General features: G+C 41.9%; 2 protein-coding genes across 24 annotated transcripts in view; one reads left to right on the forward strand and one right to left on the reverse strand.

The window, feature by feature from the left end:
• The window catches only part of dock7 (dedicator of cytokinesis 7), a 45,717-nt gene that overhangs the window by 27,839 nt on the left and 1,740 nt on the right, over positions 1-16,138 (reverse strand). For all 22 annotated transcript variants that reach the window (XM_035648557.2, XM_035648573.2, XM_047336912.1 and 19 more), the window contains exons 2-14: positions 14,161-14,260; positions 12,907-13,082; positions 12,154-12,222; positions 11,940-12,069; positions 11,596-11,808; positions 11,290-11,375; positions 11,121-11,187; positions 10,497-10,646; positions 10,065-10,145; positions 9,552-9,714; positions 8,978-9,120; positions 8,766-8,859; positions 8,460-8,622 (exon numbers count right to left, since the gene is read on the reverse strand). In XM_035648557.2, coding sequence (XP_035504450.1) covers positions 8,460-8,622; positions 8,766-8,859; positions 8,978-9,120; positions 9,552-9,714; positions 10,065-10,145; positions 10,497-10,646; positions 11,121-11,187; positions 11,290-11,375; positions 11,596-11,808; positions 11,940-12,069; positions 12,154-12,222; positions 12,907-13,082; positions 14,161-14,260 — 1,635 coding nt within the window. The remainder of the gene's footprint in view (positions 1-8,459; positions 8,623-8,765; positions 8,860-8,977; positions 9,121-9,551; positions 9,715-10,064; positions 10,146-10,496; positions 10,647-11,120; positions 11,188-11,289; positions 11,376-11,595; positions 11,809-11,939; positions 12,070-12,153; positions 12,223-12,906; positions 13,083-14,160; positions 14,261-16,138) is intronic.
• angptl3 (angiopoietin-like 3) lies at positions 3,077-7,178 on the forward strand. 2 transcript variants are annotated; one of them, XM_035648589.2, is made up of 7 exons: positions 3,077-3,756; positions 4,044-4,169; positions 4,318-4,429; positions 4,540-4,653; positions 4,974-5,069; positions 5,630-5,902; positions 6,184-7,178. In XM_035648589.2, exons 1-7 carry the CDS (start codon positions 3,226-3,228, stop codon positions 6,366-6,368), a joined length of 1,437 nt encoding a protein of 478 aa, XP_035504482.1. In that variant the 5' UTR covers positions 3,077-3,225; the 3' UTR covers positions 6,369-7,178. The 2 variants fall into 2 exon arrangements, with proteins under 2 accessions (XP_035504482.1, XP_035504483.1); XM_035648590.2 differs by having other exon boundaries at positions 4,044-4,154.

The following is a 16,138-nucleotide window of genomic DNA, read 5'->3' on the forward strand; positions in this document are numbered from 1 at the left end:
CAGTGGGGGGGTGGTTCCACAGAGACCACAGCTGGAACCACAACTGACAAGGAGGCGTGGGAATCGCTCTTGTCTGATGATTTAAACTTGTTCTTGTTCTGTAGCGTGTCCTGACAATTTGTTATGGTGTCTTCAAAGTGGGCTTTTGAACTTGAAATAAACCCAAAGATGACTTTGCTGTGGCAAAAGTGAAATACCCATATAAGCCCAAAGGGAAGCATCACTGATTGGACATTTCCTTTGATCAGATTCAAGTAGGGTCAATCAGTGCACATGAACACAAGCTCTGCATTACAAAATCAACAAAGTTTCTCATCAAGACGCCTTGTGACAAATCTGGGATGAACAAATATGAGATTACCCATAAATTATTCTTCCTTCTTGGCACTGCCCAAGGATCAAATTAGAAAACACCTCTCTGGAGTTAACTCACATAGCAGTGGACTGTAGACATCACATTAATTACTGCTTGTTGAGGTAATTCAGTGCTTTTTTTTTGTTGTAATTTGACAGAAAACTGCCAATTTAAACTTGGCCACAAACATGGCCTGAATGCACCAGCTCTAAATGGAAAGACCCCAGAGGACCAAGTCAGGTTCAAAACCTTAATGCTCTCGATGTTAAGCCTCAGCAGCGCTAACCACTGTGCTGGAATGAAGGATATTTAATATCATTACCGGCTTTATGCTGATACAGCATTCCTGGCACATTCACTCCGTCCGCGGGTATTTTTTTTCTTTTTCTTATCCGTATAGGACCTTTTCTTTCTGCTCTGTTCGTGTGAAAAAACTGTAGCAGTCCGTCATTACTGAGAATTGAGATAATCCATCCTTATACGCGCAAGTGACTAGAAAGAGCTCATTAAGATGGCCGTGGTATTTCAAGGTGCACCGTTACAGCCAAACGTTTCCGTTTCAAACCAATGGTAGAGGCAATGGGGGAGAATCCCAGTTATTTTCTGCCATTTGTCATTATGTAAATGTAATGATATTGCAATAATCGTTTGCTATACCAAGTGCCTGGTCAGCTCTCCAATTTAAAAAAAAACTTTAACAACATAATACATTTTACAACACCACAAAAAATGCACACATAACATATATATTCCTGTATGAACAAAAAACTATTTTTAAAAAATGCAATGACTCCATGCCGTGGCATATTATTCGGCGTGATAGTTCTTTTTCACATCATAGAACTCTTACTTTAGAGGTTGGGAACCGAGCAGTAAGTCCTGCCAAAAATATAAATATTTATATTCAAATTAAATATCACAGCGAGTCATTTCAGCGATTAGTTCCTCCCCCCTCTCCTAATGACGGTGAGCACATTTTACCAGCACTGCAAGTTTGCTTGAAAAGAAATTTACGAAGAATTTCCCATAAAAAAAGAAAGATGAGAATGACCCTTTAAAACCTGTGAGTTAATCACTGCGCACTTCATTAGGAAGCACCTTCTTATTCATGCAATTATCCAATCAGCCAATCACGTGGCCACAGTGCAAAGCATAAAATCAAGCAGATAGAGGTCATGAGTTTCAGTTGATGTTCACATCAAATATTGGAATGGAAAAAAACGTGGTGTCCGTGACCGTGGCGTGATGGTTGGAGTATTTTCTTAAACTCTCGCTATCATCACGCACAATTGTCTCGGAAGCACTCGACTCAGCAGACACTACCGAACAGAACATGATGAGACTGAGAGAGTACACCAACTCCAGTCCATTTGGTGGTAGTAATTTAGCTCTAAGCAGGTTTACCGACTGCCAATAAATACTAAATACAAAATAAGCAGCAGTGAAGCAGAACAACAATCAGCGGGACGACGGAGTAGCGACACACTCGTTTATATTTCATTTTTGTTGGCTTCAAAACTAAAATGTTGCCATAATAGCGCAGTGTTGGTTGTCTTGGAGCCTACCAATTTAATATGTCTCCTCTCGCCATCACCCTAATAAAACACATTAACTTTCTAATAAGAAGACAAAACATTTTCCCTCCCCCCTCCGTTAGGTCGGCAGCTCCGCAGACACTAGTGGCTCCGTTAAGTCAGTTTATAAACAAACGTATTATGTTAATCACATTGTCATATTGCGTTTTTACTATCGCAATTAAAGTTGGACTTAGCGCAGTGACGCCATTGGCATATGCCACTGCTGACGTAGCCTCCAGCTTTATTTGCCAAGACTTGACCGGTTCAGCCAGTTCACATAAATTCAAATCGGTTTAGGCTCATATACAGGGTGTGATAGAGCGAAGATTTGACTAGTGTGTAGCTTACGAATCTACAGAAATCATGTGAGGGTACTTAGTCAACTTGAACAAACACCTTACCACGGAGAACTGAGGCTATACTAGTATGGTGTGCCTCATAAAGGGCTCGTGGGTGTATATTCCCCATTTATGTAGATCTGGTTGCATTAAAAATATTAAACAACGTATGACAAACCTGAAAAAGCCAAGAACAGAAACATTTGAGCAATAAAACCAAGATGGTGAGTACACACTGTCCAACCTCTTCAACATCATTCATGCCCAGAAGCTCAACCCCTGGCACAGATGTCAGGCCCACTCCACTCCCCTCACAAAGAGAGAAGAAGAAGGAGTGGAAGAACGAGAGCGTGGTGCTATGGGCTGATTCAGCAGGATGCTAAATCAAACCCCAGAGCATTAATTACACACAGCCTTATCAATCAGAGCAAAGTGTGCGCAAGGTTATAAGGTTTGAGATTGATCAGGCTGACGATCCATCAAAAACCCGTGATGGCCATTGTTGGCATTCTGCTGATCTGCTAAAGCTCTGCGCCATAGATGGAGAACAGTGTGGGGTAGGGTGTGGTATGGAAAGGGGATTGGGGTTAAATGGACAGTAGAGGGGGGGGGGGGGGGGGGGGGGGGGGTTGCATAAATGTCATTTGCTCACTGCTGTGATTTGTTTTGTTCAGGAGGGGGAGGGCTTGAGGGGGCTTTGGGAGGAGTTGGGGTAAACAGCTAAAATATAGTAGGGTTTAATGATCAGCTAATCCCCCCCTCCTCTACAGAGGGGGTAGTATATAAAACAGAGCAGCCTGCTGCGCTCACATCATTTTCAACAGCCAGGAAGTCTATGTTATAGGCAGAGGGAGAGAGAAGAGTGCGCGGCACAAAATAGAGGAAGGCAAGAGCAGTGCAACAGTGTGCCAGGAGATAACTGCAGTTGCACAATCCGGGGTTGGACAGAAAAATCATGATGAAGCTGTTCTGTCTGTTGCTGCTGCTAGCTAATTTCAGCGCTGCCGCCCCTTCGGAGACCTCCGGTGGAGTAGAGCAAACCACCGTGCATCCCCAGGCCTTCAACCCAGGACCAAGCCCGACCGAGGCCAAGTCACGCTTTGCCATGCTGGACGACGTTCGCCTACTCGCGAACGGCCTCCTTCAGCTGGGCCAGAGTTTGCGGGAGTTCGTCCACAAGACCAAGGGGCAAATCAACGACATCTTTCAGAAGCTGAACATTTTCGACCGCTCTTTCTACCAGCTCTCGGTGGTCACGTCCGAGATCAAGGAGGAGGAGGAGGAGCTGAAGAAAACCACCAGCTTCTTGAAGGCCAACAACGAGGAGATCAGGAACTTGTCGCTGGAGATCAACTCCAAGATCAACAACATCCTGCAGGAGCGCACACAGCTGCAGAGCAAGGTGGGGAGCCTCGAGGAGAGGCTGAAGGGACTGTCAGAGACCATGATCCCCGCGGAGCAGATGAGTGAAATCACCACGCTCAAGGTAAGCAGCTAGAAGGGGCTGAAGCAGTTACTCAGAGTTTGCATCAGTGAGTGGATGAAAGTGAAAAAGTATCTTCCAACTCAGCTCAGATGTTGTGAAAATACAGTGCATGGGCATTGTGATCTTGAAAATGTATGGGGGCAGAAGCAAAGCAAGTAAACTACTTTTCTTGTGTTCTTTTGTTTAGTGTTACAGGTGACAGTTACTTTATCATTTAAAACATTCTTAAATACAACGTATGTATGAGAAGAATGGCTGGACATGAACATTTTCATTGTTCTTTTCAGGAAGTGATTGAGGCACAAGAGAAAACCATCACCAATCTGCTGAAAGCTGTGACAGAGCAGCACGATCAACTTGACCACCAGAAAAGCAAGATCAAAAACCTAGAGGAAAAGGTAGACAACCATCCAGTAAGATTTCAGCTCATCTTGCCTCTCATTTCGTCTGCTGTCTGTGAGAATAAATTCTGTTTTAGGGATATTGGGAAGGATTCTGTGCTTTTTCAAGGGGGCTGTCAACATAATTTAACACTGCAGATTCATTTGCATTTCCCTGCAGCTAAGCTATGACATTTTTCAAGATACAGTCGATAAGCCAATGGATTCAGACCCTGCGGCTCCAAATATGTTTGAATATCTGACAGAAAACTCAACTGGCCTGGATACAAATGGTAAAAAAATCATTAAATTATCTGTTTACTATTAGTTGTTGAAAACATTTAAGTAAATGTGAAATGTCTTTAAAAAAAGTGGATGCATTAATTTTGGTTTCTTGCTGCAGACCTGCCGGTGGACTGCACTGATGTGTTTGACAAAGGAGAAGCAAACAGTGGAATATATGTCATCAAGCCTAACCGATCGGAGCCATTCAACGTTTATTGCGAAATGGGTTCAGGTGGGTGAGACGACCACAGCGATCTATGTTCTTCAGCGAAATGAAGCACTGGCATGTGTGCGTCCATCTCTGGGCAAGGAACTAAAGGACTAAAGGTTGTCAAGCTTGACCACCGCAGGAACGGGTTATCAAAGAGGGCAGACAAAGGGGTTGATAACCTATTTACATCATCTATGATAAGGAAGCTTCCTGGTCCTTGTGTAAACTTTTGTGTGTGTGTGTGTGTGTGTGTGTGTGTGTGTGTGTGTGTGTGTGTGTGTGTGTGTGTGTGTGTGTGACTTGTAACTGGACTTAAAATATATTTCTCATGCACTCTGCAGATGGGAGCTCAACTGTCATCCAACACAGGGTCGATGGCTCAGTGGATTTTGACCAGACGTGGGAGACATATGAGAAAGGTTTTGGAGATCTGGAAAGTGAGTAACTTATTATTTGTCACCATTTTCCATACTTGTAATGAGTAATCATTAGACGTTAGCCCTTAAAAAGTAATATACCTGGTTGAGACTACTTTATTGCAGACTTTTATTACAGTAGCACCGGAGAACAGCACAAATTCCACCTTAAGCCTCAGACTTTTTATTGAGTGGGGGCATTTGCTAGTGCTTCCTGTAGGCCTACTCATAGGGAACAGTCATTGTTAACAATCAGCCCTGAACTGACAACTTGACGTGTATTGTCTGATTACAGAGCAAATTTTGTCAACTTTACCTCCAGCACTCATCTTCTCATTCAGCTGCTCATAGGTGCAGTCATGCTGCATTCCAAAGGAATAGCTCCTGAAGCCATGAATTTGAGCTGCACCACTACTTAACTACCTGTCCAATTATAATACCTTACAACTAACTACAGCATGCTGCCCCAGGCCAAGGGAAACAAGTGTTTAGACATGCACACCTTGAAAATGAACGCGTAACCCTCGTCAGATGAAATATCCAAATGAGATTTAAAATATGTTTGTTCATGTGTAAAACAGAGGACTTCTGGCTGGGCTTAAAGAAGATCCACAGTCTTGTACAGCAGGGAGCGTACATCCTTCGTATCGATGTTGAGGACTGGAAGGAGGAGAAGCACTGGGCCGAGTACCGCTTTGCACTGGATGGTCCCTCCGAGGAGTACACCCTTCACGTCAGCCACTTCTCGGGCGACCTGCCTAATGCCTTGGCCAACATCACCGGCATGAGATTCTCCACGAGAGACAGAAATAACGACAACCCCCGAAACTCCAACTGCGCTCGCAATTACTCGGGTAAAGGTTTTTTTCAAAGCTTAATCTGCACTGCATCCTACTGACCAGCAGTGATCCAAATAATGAGATGCACAGCAGATTAATTATCTCAGACAATTCATTGTTTGGTATAGGGCTCCAACTAAACATAAAAGCTACTTGAACTGATTAATCAATTCAAAAAAAAGGTGGCGATTAATTTAGTAATTGATTGCAGCTTTAGTGATATTAAACACTTATATGACCAGATATTTATGTTAATACCAAGTTTAACTTCTGTCTCTTGTGTCTGACCACGGCAGGTGGTTGGTGGTTCAATGGCTGCAGTGAGACCAACCTTAATGGAAGGTATATGTGGCTGAGGGCAAAGGGTCGCTCTGTGAGGAGAAAGGGCATCAACTGGAGGCCTGGCCCAGGACTCTCATATTCCCTCAAAATGACCAAGATCACTATGCGACCAGCTCCAACTCCTAACACTTTCAACTGAACGCCCCACAACGGACACCTTCTCTTACATCCCTGCGAGAATATCTTTCACAAATATTAGTAACTGACTGCTCCCTGACAACATTTCAAGTGGTGCTGCTGACCGACGGATAACGAGCCCATAAAAATGTCATGAGTCAGAAAAAAAAGTTGAACCGTCGCAAATGATGCAACAAATAACACACAGGTCGTTAACCTCTTGGGTCTGATCCAGCAAGGACAGTAGAATTGTCATTACGCAACATCTGCAATCACTTGCAACATAGACATATTGATCCATAATCAGCAGCAACCCCATTCAGTGCTGATTGCAAAATGTCACAGTGCTGCAGTAGGAGAAAAATCTATGAGGACACATTACAATTTAGTTGACTTTGGCCAGCTTTTTTTCCGTGAACTTATACATATTTGACAAGTGTCTTGCATGTTACTAAAAAACTACATACAAAACAACACAGGTTATGACATTATGCATGCAAACGACCACACTGGTGAATGAAGGCCTTGCTTCACCAAATACAGTACAAAAATTGGAGATACAAAGCTTTGGCAGCAAAACTAGTGAGCTTTTCCTTTTGTTTTGTTCTATGTTTAGTTTTTTTTTACCTCTGTAAAGTATTTAAACCATGTTCATGCTATTATATGAATTATGCCGTTACTGTTAAAACATAACTACCATGTATGTCCTATGTTATTGAGTCATATTGACTTGTATCCATTATTTCAACTGTATTTTAAATGTGCCTCATTCTAACACGTATCCCTGACAAGTAGATAATTTTTATGTTGACAAAATAAAAATTAACGTGAATAATTTTTTTTATCTATATATTTGAACAGAACCAAATAAACTTTAATTATGAATATATTTCTTCTGGTGTAGGTCAACCAGCAATGAGCTGTAGAGGGGAGCAACCACATTGATGGAGTCTCAGAGTAGGCTACACCAACTAGGGAGTATGACAGAGTCTGTGGCAGAAAAAAACTAGGAGGCGTTCAAGAAAGGTTTCTATTGCTCCAGATAAAAAAGAGAGTTGGCATTTAGAGAAATGATTACAGTAGCTTCATTTACACTGTCAGTTCAAGGCAAGAATCTTTATTCCAACTTGCTGTTCTGTTTAAAAGGTACCAACATGGAATGGGAGGGGGTAGGGGGGGCTCTGTTGTTCCACCTTTATGCCGGCAGTGGACATAGTAACAGAGGTGAGTCGATAACTGTGTCAAAAAAGATCTAGTAGAGCAGGACAGGATGCCAACAATGTCGTTACACATCATGCCTCAGATTCTGAAACACTGGCATGCAACTCATGGGTGTCAATATGCCAGCTGGTTTGATTCATTATAAACAAGTAAAGGGGTCTCTGAATACAAAGAGTAAGTCTGAAAACGGAAGCGACTAACGGCGAGGATACACATCAACAGCATTCGTCTGATTACTCTCACTGTAAGAAGGAGGATGAAAAAGGTCTAAAGACAAAGCAGAAAAAGATAATGATATCAAACAATAAGGCTCCTGGAAAAAAGGCTGTTCTGAATAAAAAAGGAACAACATGATATCTTTTCACCCAGTCCCTCAAGCTCTCTGCAGTGGATCAATTAGGTCTGCTATTGGTAAATCCACATTAGGGAGCCACCTTTTATCTCCAGACAAACACAGGCCTGCAAACTGCAATACCGTGTCAGCGACACAAAGTGACCTTGACAAAAATAGCACCAGTTCCAATGGAATGCTTACACAGTACACTGGCAGATATGAATGAGCCCACAGTGTTGATCATCACTGTGATGCGTGCTGACGAGTTAAAGATGTGTTTAAGGTTCTTGTTCTTCAACTAAGGGATCGCAAATGTGAGTTTGCATCCAAAAATGTGTCAAACAACGGCTGCTGGCGGTTAAATATCCTGCTGTAGTGTCTGAATAACAAAATACTTTCCAAAAGAGCAGCTAATTTAAAAAATGACTGCTGAAATGTGATATTTGTACGAATGTGAGCTCACATATAAGCCTATGGCGCTATACCTGAATGACGGACAACATACAAATTTAAAAGTGAAGTTAAAATAAATACATATTGCAAATTATTTTTCCATACCTGTATGTGGTGTTTGGCACGTAGACATCCCGCGCGGGGAACTCCAGGATCTCCCTGGTGGGGCGTACCCTGCTGTCCGGGTAAGGTTTAACCTGCTGGAGGTCGGGGGTCAAGCAATAGTGGGGGTTCTCTGGAGCTGGAGAAATGTCTAACTTCAACTGGGCTGTGGTGACAAGGAGTGAGTGTAGAGAAGAAAAGAAAGAAAGAAAATTTATTTAAAACACTGGTGATTCACTTTTTCAAATGTGAACTAGTAATTATAAATCCAGTAAGGGATGAGGTCGTGTCAAAATTAAACTCCTGTACCTGTGATGGGTCTGAGTCTCCTTAGAACTGACGAAGGTCTTCTCATATCTGCTAAGAACTTATACAAGTCCTCATCGCTCAGCCTGTCCCCTTCCTAAAAGGTAAATTATGAAACAAAGAGGAGACACACCTTTTAGTCAGCTGGAGGACACATCCCTCATATGCCCCAGACTTGTTTGTGTGAATGTAGTATATGATGTTGTTGTAGGAACCTGTTTGAAGAAGTTGGTGATGGTGAGTGTCGCAGGTCTGAAGCCCGTCAGACTACATGACTCGTCTCCACTGGTGGTCCTCTCCAGGGAACGCCTTCCCATGATGCTCGAGTTTCTCCGTTCTGACCATGAGCCTTTTCTCTCTGCACACAAGACAAAAAAAAGAGGACATTTTTAAAATCATAATTTCCCCTAATTGACTTTACAATATAATACAATATACATTCTCTGATTTGCCTAGCAACAATAGCGCAGCCATCACAGCCAGCTTCATAGATACATTGTGAGGTCAAAGATCAGACAAACTCCAAAGGGTCAGACTTAAAAAAACACAGAGGATCAATATCGCAAAACACTTTGTTTTGCTCTTTGTTTGAATTTGCTTTACTTACTATTTTTTGGTGGAAAGTTGTCTTTAGATAAAGATTGTCGAGTGTGCTAAGGTACTGACATGCCCATGAGCCCCATGCCTGACCACCAGGACTCTGTTACAATCCTCTGACAACTCCAACCCCAACGGTACACGTGTGCAGATAGAAAAACTGAAGAGTTGTGTTAAAAGTGAATGTCAGACCTGAGAGGCTCAACTCCAGCTCTGTATCCCTCTCCAGGCTGCCGGCGCTGTTAACAATGTTCATTAGATGGATGGCGGTCCAAGCGAAGGGCATTCGGTAGCGACCAAGACGCTGGCAGAACTGCTCTGACTGGCCGCGAAGCTTCTCCAGCTTCTCTTTATTCTGAAAAAAGAAAAACATGATAATAATAATAATAATAATAATTTGGATTTATATAGCACCTTTCAAGGTAACCAAGGCCTCTTAAGAGAGTTTTGATAATAAAATTAGAACAATCCAAAGACATCACCAAAAAATCATTACCCGCCTTACAATATTTTGGCAATAAAATGGGTGGAATTGGAAGGAACAGAAAGTAGTTTTAAAACTGAACCTGTGGCTGACATTGTGGATAAAGAAGAAAATATTTATGAGTGCATGTAGTATATGTTGTTGCAGGAACAAGAGTGATATAATAAAATAGCATATCACTCGGTATGTGCAATTCAACATTTACTTCACATTGATCATACCTTGGCAGCATCTGACTCTTTGAAGACCATGTACGGCTCTGCACATTCTCCAATATCCCCTTGCTGCAGCACTTTTTCCAGCTGGGGACAGAGTACATACAGTTTTTTGTAAAACATATATAAATCACCTTATTGGCCCGTATATACATGCAACAATACTTTCTTCTGGATTTGAAAATGTCAAAGTCGTATTGTACTTGAGGACACCAGATATTAGTTTTTGAGTGGCGAGAGTACCAGTGGTAATGGAAGAATTTGATGTTTTAACTTTTACGAGAGAAGAGGATTCAAGGATGAGGACTATCTTCAAGGAAACTTTCTTACAAGACTTGTAAGTGTTTTATATCTTTAAAAAGTTGTTTTTCTTCCAAAAACAGGTGTTGGAAAAAGGTGAGATTTGACGAGATAAGACAAAATGATTAATTGTCTGACCTTGATGACCAGGAAGACATCCTGGGAGGGATAGGTAATGGAGAATATGGCAGAGCGAGCCAGTGTAGAGATGGCCGCCGTCTGGATGTGTGGACGCAGCATCCCCTTCGTCTGCTCAGAGTTCAGGTCAAAGAAAAAGTTCTCCGATATCTGAGGGACGCATCCAAATCAGGTAATTATTACATAATCATAACATGCACGTTAAATGTAGTACGATAATCCCAACATGACAACTATAGGCATCTAAATGTTTTAATTAACGGCTGTATCACCTTAACCTGACAAACATGGTGACATTTCAGTGACAATCAGCCCACTTGTGAAATATTATAGCTCCTGTGCAGAGAAAAAAATATAGGAGCGATCCACTTTTCAAGGCAAGTGCTACCCTCTAGTGTCTGTCAGCTAAAGGGGAGCACAAAGAGGACGACGGACTTCGTCGGATAGATACATAGTTCCAGTGTATGATTTAATTGTGTTCCCACAAGCATAACAGGGCCACAACATAAAATTTTATAGTCCACTCATCAAATTCGTTTTGGCCTCCCAACATTTTTAATGGTTTGCAGAAGTGACCCAACAACTCAGGGCTGAGGAGGCACTGAGGAAAGCATAACAGCTTACCTTTTTCTTTTCCTTGACATCGTATAAGGCCAAACTAGCAAATATGGGTTCAATTTCGATCTCGAACCTTCAAGGGAAGAGAAAAAGGAGTCGGTCAGCAGAAAGCAGCAGTAAACTTAAAGGGCTAAAAGGCTTTTTTTTCTCCGAAAAAGGCTTGTCCACCACTTACTTCAAGGACAAGCACTTGACGAGTAGCCGCTGGCCAAAGTGTTCTTTAGGTACTTCAGGCACACAGTGGCGCTCAATGGGCTCCTCCTACGCATTCACATAGATAAAAGATGTGAGTTTCAGGATTTCCTGGCAGTAAACAATTAAATTCATTGAAATTCATTCATTACAAAGATAAATTACTCGCATCCTGTGTCTGGTTTTAAAGGCAAAGATTAAGGTCAACTCACAAAAAAATGTCGACTAAAATTTACAGCGCAAAATTTAATGGCGACCATCAGAAAAAAAAGTCAAGCGTATGCTTAACCTCATCTAGAGCCGGATGCAGAGCGAAGAGTTCGCGGTGACGGTGGGATTTGCGATGCTCTTCGTTGTGCCTGTCGATCTCCTCGTTGGGAGCCCGGTCGAGCAGGTGAGGGAGGAGGGCGTCGGGCTGGGAGTTCTTCAAGTCAAAGATGCTGCAGGCCCAGCTGCCGCGCGGCGTGTCGTCTATTGACATCGACCGCCGCTTCAGGTCGTCCTGCAACACCACCAACGAAATAAATAGGTCTCCGGCACACCAACTCACAACTCAGACGAAACAACTCACTCATACATAGATTTTATAACAATTCAGATTGGGTCAATTTCTACTACCGAATGATTCGGTACCTGGTCATCCTGGTAGCTGCTGCTGTCCGGCATCTCATCAGCCTCAAACACTTGCTTGGGCAGGCCTTTCTGACGCTCCTTCTGCTTGTCCAGGGTGTTGGGGTTGAAGCCCGTACCAAGCTTGTGATATCTGAAGGAGCAAACAGTATTATCAGTGGTGGTCTGCATAGTTGAAAACGGTAGACTTGAATATTATCACACAGTGAAGCATTACTTTCTGTTGACGATGGCCCAGTCTTCCGTGTAGGATCTGACACAGTCTCTGACGTGAGCGTCGGTGTCCCTGCAGCCAGAACAGACTCCATCAAACAAACTGGGTTTATTTTTATAACAATATACAGACTTAAAATGCATTAGTTCAAGTGAGTAAAGATGACAGGCCGGTGTCATATCATCTTTCACACAGTGGAGCACATCTCTTCTGCAATACCAAGAGCCATGAAGCCTGCAGCCTTTTTTAATCTCTAAATAGTTGGTGCAGCTTTTACAATACTTGGAGTGAGTATAGGTTTGTGGCCATGTGGCATAATGCATAAAGTGAGTGACTTGGCAATTGATAACATTTCTCCATTTTAAAAATGATAATTAGGTCTGAAAAAGGAAAATGAAATGTGGAGCTAAGTGATAAATCAAAGTGCGAATAGAAAAGTATTTCCAGCTGCTTTTAAGCTGATTTGAAAATTCAACTATTTCCATTTGGGGAAAATACAGACGGTTTTGTTTATACAGTGTACTCTTTAATTTTGGTTAGTTGTAAATATAAGTTATAAAATCAATGTAAAACAATATAACATTTATAACATTATACAATTAGGTGTGTATATTGAATCTATTGAATTGGCTTCATATACACCTGCTAGATTCTCTCAGTCCTACACAAAATTTAAAAAAGCTCTTATGTGAGGAAAAAACAAAAGTAATACCACACTTGCTACTAAAACCTGCTTCAACCAGCCAGCGCACTTACCCTTCCTCTGGGACGGCTTGTGCCACTGTGCGACACTCCCTGGGTGTGTAGATGACCTCAATGTCATCAGGGGGGAACTCAATCAGATCCCTCAGGGGACCGGACTCAACGATGGGAGGGTGAGTGATGAGGTACTCCTCAAAATCCACTGGCTCCACCGCTTCTGTGAGGGGAACCTGAGGGAGAGGGAGAGAGCAGAGAAATGGGAAACGTTAATTAGCGGTGAAGTCATAGTCAACTGTTCAGTCCTCCTGTCTGCACCTCTTCTTATTTATTTCTTACTATAAATAAATGTCTTTGTTAATGTATTAAAGTCTCTAGCTTTTAGTAAAGGCTTCAGGGAATCGATTCGCCTTATAACCTCAGAGGAAAGTAGCAAAGTTATGTGTTATTTAATTAATCTATCCCAAGACGCGCAGCACCAACAGGTCCAAAACAGAGTCATTGCAGTTATTTATGATGAGAGAGCTGTTCTAGCTTCCGGATCATCTTTAATTTGAAAGAGGAAAATCAATTCAAAGGCTCATGACACATTTGAGATTTTGAGAAAACGCTTTAGAAAACGCCTAGAACTGACACACGTAACCTGATTACAGTAGCAAGTAGCATAACAAATAGTGTCTGCATCTAAAATGATAAACTCCGGGGGAATCATTGTTTCATCAAATTTAGTTCAAGTCAAAATGTGTGTGTTGGTCCCTCTCTCTCTCTCTCGATCATGAGGAATTTGAACACAAATACCTTTCACAGTTTAAGTAAAAGCCAACTGTAGCCTCGTTAAGGATGAGAGGGGGATTATTTGCGGGTGTTTGGACTCAGGTCTGCTGGAAGTCAATTGGCACTAACCCTTTAACAAACATAATGTCTTGAGCTCAAACACTGCAGCAGAGACTGCATGTGGTGGCCAGGCTAATTGATGGTTATCTCTCATGGTATTTAGCACGACATAAACAACTGCTGTGCAGACATTTAAATAACCACAAACTCGACGGAAAATGACATGCTCGTCTTAGGTTGTATTATTCTGGTGCACTTGTGTCAGGTGGTTACAAATGTTTCTGAACTTGGTTGAAGTGCAGTCAAAGCTACAAATGACAAAAGTACCAAAGGAGTGAACAGAAACAACTGTGATGAATAGAGATAGAGAGGAAAAAACATATTCGGCAGTTAAAAGAGTTTTCAGACAAAGTGGTCTAGGCTGGAGTAAAACGAATATGTTAATCTATCCACGGATGTCCGCGACAGGCGACTCACCGTGTTGGTTGTTGTGGCCCCAACGTTGAGGTTTTTGAATAGTTGTGGGGAGCCTCCATACTGGCCAGCTATCTGCTTCCTGACCTCTGCTGCCACAGTCCTGCAAATAGTCGGAGAAAGAAACAGTAGGTAGAGAGAGGAAGAGAGGGTTAATACAGTCAATATTAAACATCCAAGTAATGAACCCCCGAAGACGAGATGGCTGGACAATTTGTGATGAGGAGTGGGAATATCAGGGGAATAAACAACACAATAATATCACAATAGTTTGCCCACAAATGTGAAAGGAAAACCAGTGATTTAGCAATGAAATACTGACAGACATTTACATCTTTGGTCATGAATAATACTGCAAGGTGTTTGTGTGACCTCTGTGTGTAATCTGGCAGGGAATAGATGGTCATTTGAAAAGCTTCTAACCTAATTTCACCTCATATTTAAATGAAGGAGATTTACCCATATAGTTGTGAAATTATAAGAAAAGATAACAATAAAATGCAAAATATATTCCACTATAAAACTGTTAAAAAAAAAAGAGAAAATGAGATGTTATCAAAAAGTGGCTAATATTATGCTACAGTATAAGAGATATTTCATGAATAGTGAAGGCTAACTCACACTGAGAATTACACTACTTCACCTTTTATGATTTTTTCTTTGTGTCTCTGCTCATAATCTCCCTGGTGTCGCCAGGGGCAGAAACATATATTACACCCGGACAGAGGAGAGGAACTAATAAAAACCTCTGGACTCCAGTGGTCAGCACAAAGCTCTGGGTGTTGTTCAACTGCTGCTGTAGCCACACGTGTACACGGGTCCTTTAAATCACAGCAACCGGCAAAACCATCAATACTTTCGCCTTGAACAAAACAACAGCGCTGCAAGTAGCACATAGTGAGAAGAAAAAATAACAAATAAGACCCAGGGATAAAGGCTAGACACAACCGACGCAACCACTGTTTTTATTAACCATGTGTTTTTGGAATACTTTTCTTCGTAAACCAACATTTGTCCAATTTTAACGTCTCTCCCTCCTGACAGCAGACGCATTTACAAGTTTGAATGTGACTTTAATCTGTGGGCCATTATCACACAGCAATGGAGAGGGAGGATTAGGTTTGATCCAAACAATCTCAACGTGGGTCTGGTTTCTCCGCTGCCACACAACAAAGTTCATCTCTGCCCCATCATAAATACACTGTTGCTCTCAAACAGGTGTCACCGAAGCCAGAGACAAGACTGCGAAACAGAGACGGTCAAGCAAATCAATTTAAGCAGAAAGGTTATATGAAAGCTGCTATGTTCCAACTCGAGCTCAAGATGATAATGTACAGTCGTAAAGATCCAGTGGCGTCTGCAGTGCAGTGTCTGTCACCACTGGAGAAAGACAAACACATTCCACCGTCCTCCCCAAAGCCTCTTCACTGACATTTGCTTAGCTCTGGCAACTGCACAGAGTCACATAAGTGGATTAAATTAACAGTTCTAACAGATATCACTTGAAGACGTTAAGAACAACGACTGGACTGTCACAACATAAGCGAACCAGTCAAAGTTGTTTGCAATTTGTTGTCACAACATTTGCTGCAACATGTGACATAAGCGAACTCACTCACCTTCCTTATGAAAAGGCACGCCAAAATAGTTAGAATACAGGTTTGTAGTAGCTGCTGAAGGAATAATGAGGCCTGTAACGATATTTACGTTATTAACTTATAGTACGATACATTAATATGAACTCAATTATTTTTTGTTGACCTCAATAACACCCATTGTGTCTACACGTGAGTTTGTTGACAAAAGAATGAACGTCAACAACAGTCCAGTAAGTCCCGCTGCTTCTGTCCTCTCATCTGTTCTCGTCGTATGACTCATAAATCACTGGTTTTGTTCTATAAATATTTATAATATTTTTCTAAAGGCACCGTGTCTTCAACTTGCGTGTTTAGGCCTAAACACAAAGTCTAAACTGTGGATA

Source organism: Scophthalmus maximus, chromosome 13 (genome assembly GCF_022379125.1).
Source record: "Scophthalmus maximus strain ysfricsl-2021 chromosome 13, ASM2237912v1, whole genome shotgun sequence".
Classification (NCBI taxonomy): Eukaryota; Metazoa; Chordata; class Actinopteri; order Pleuronectiformes; family Scophthalmidae; genus Scophthalmus; species Scophthalmus maximus.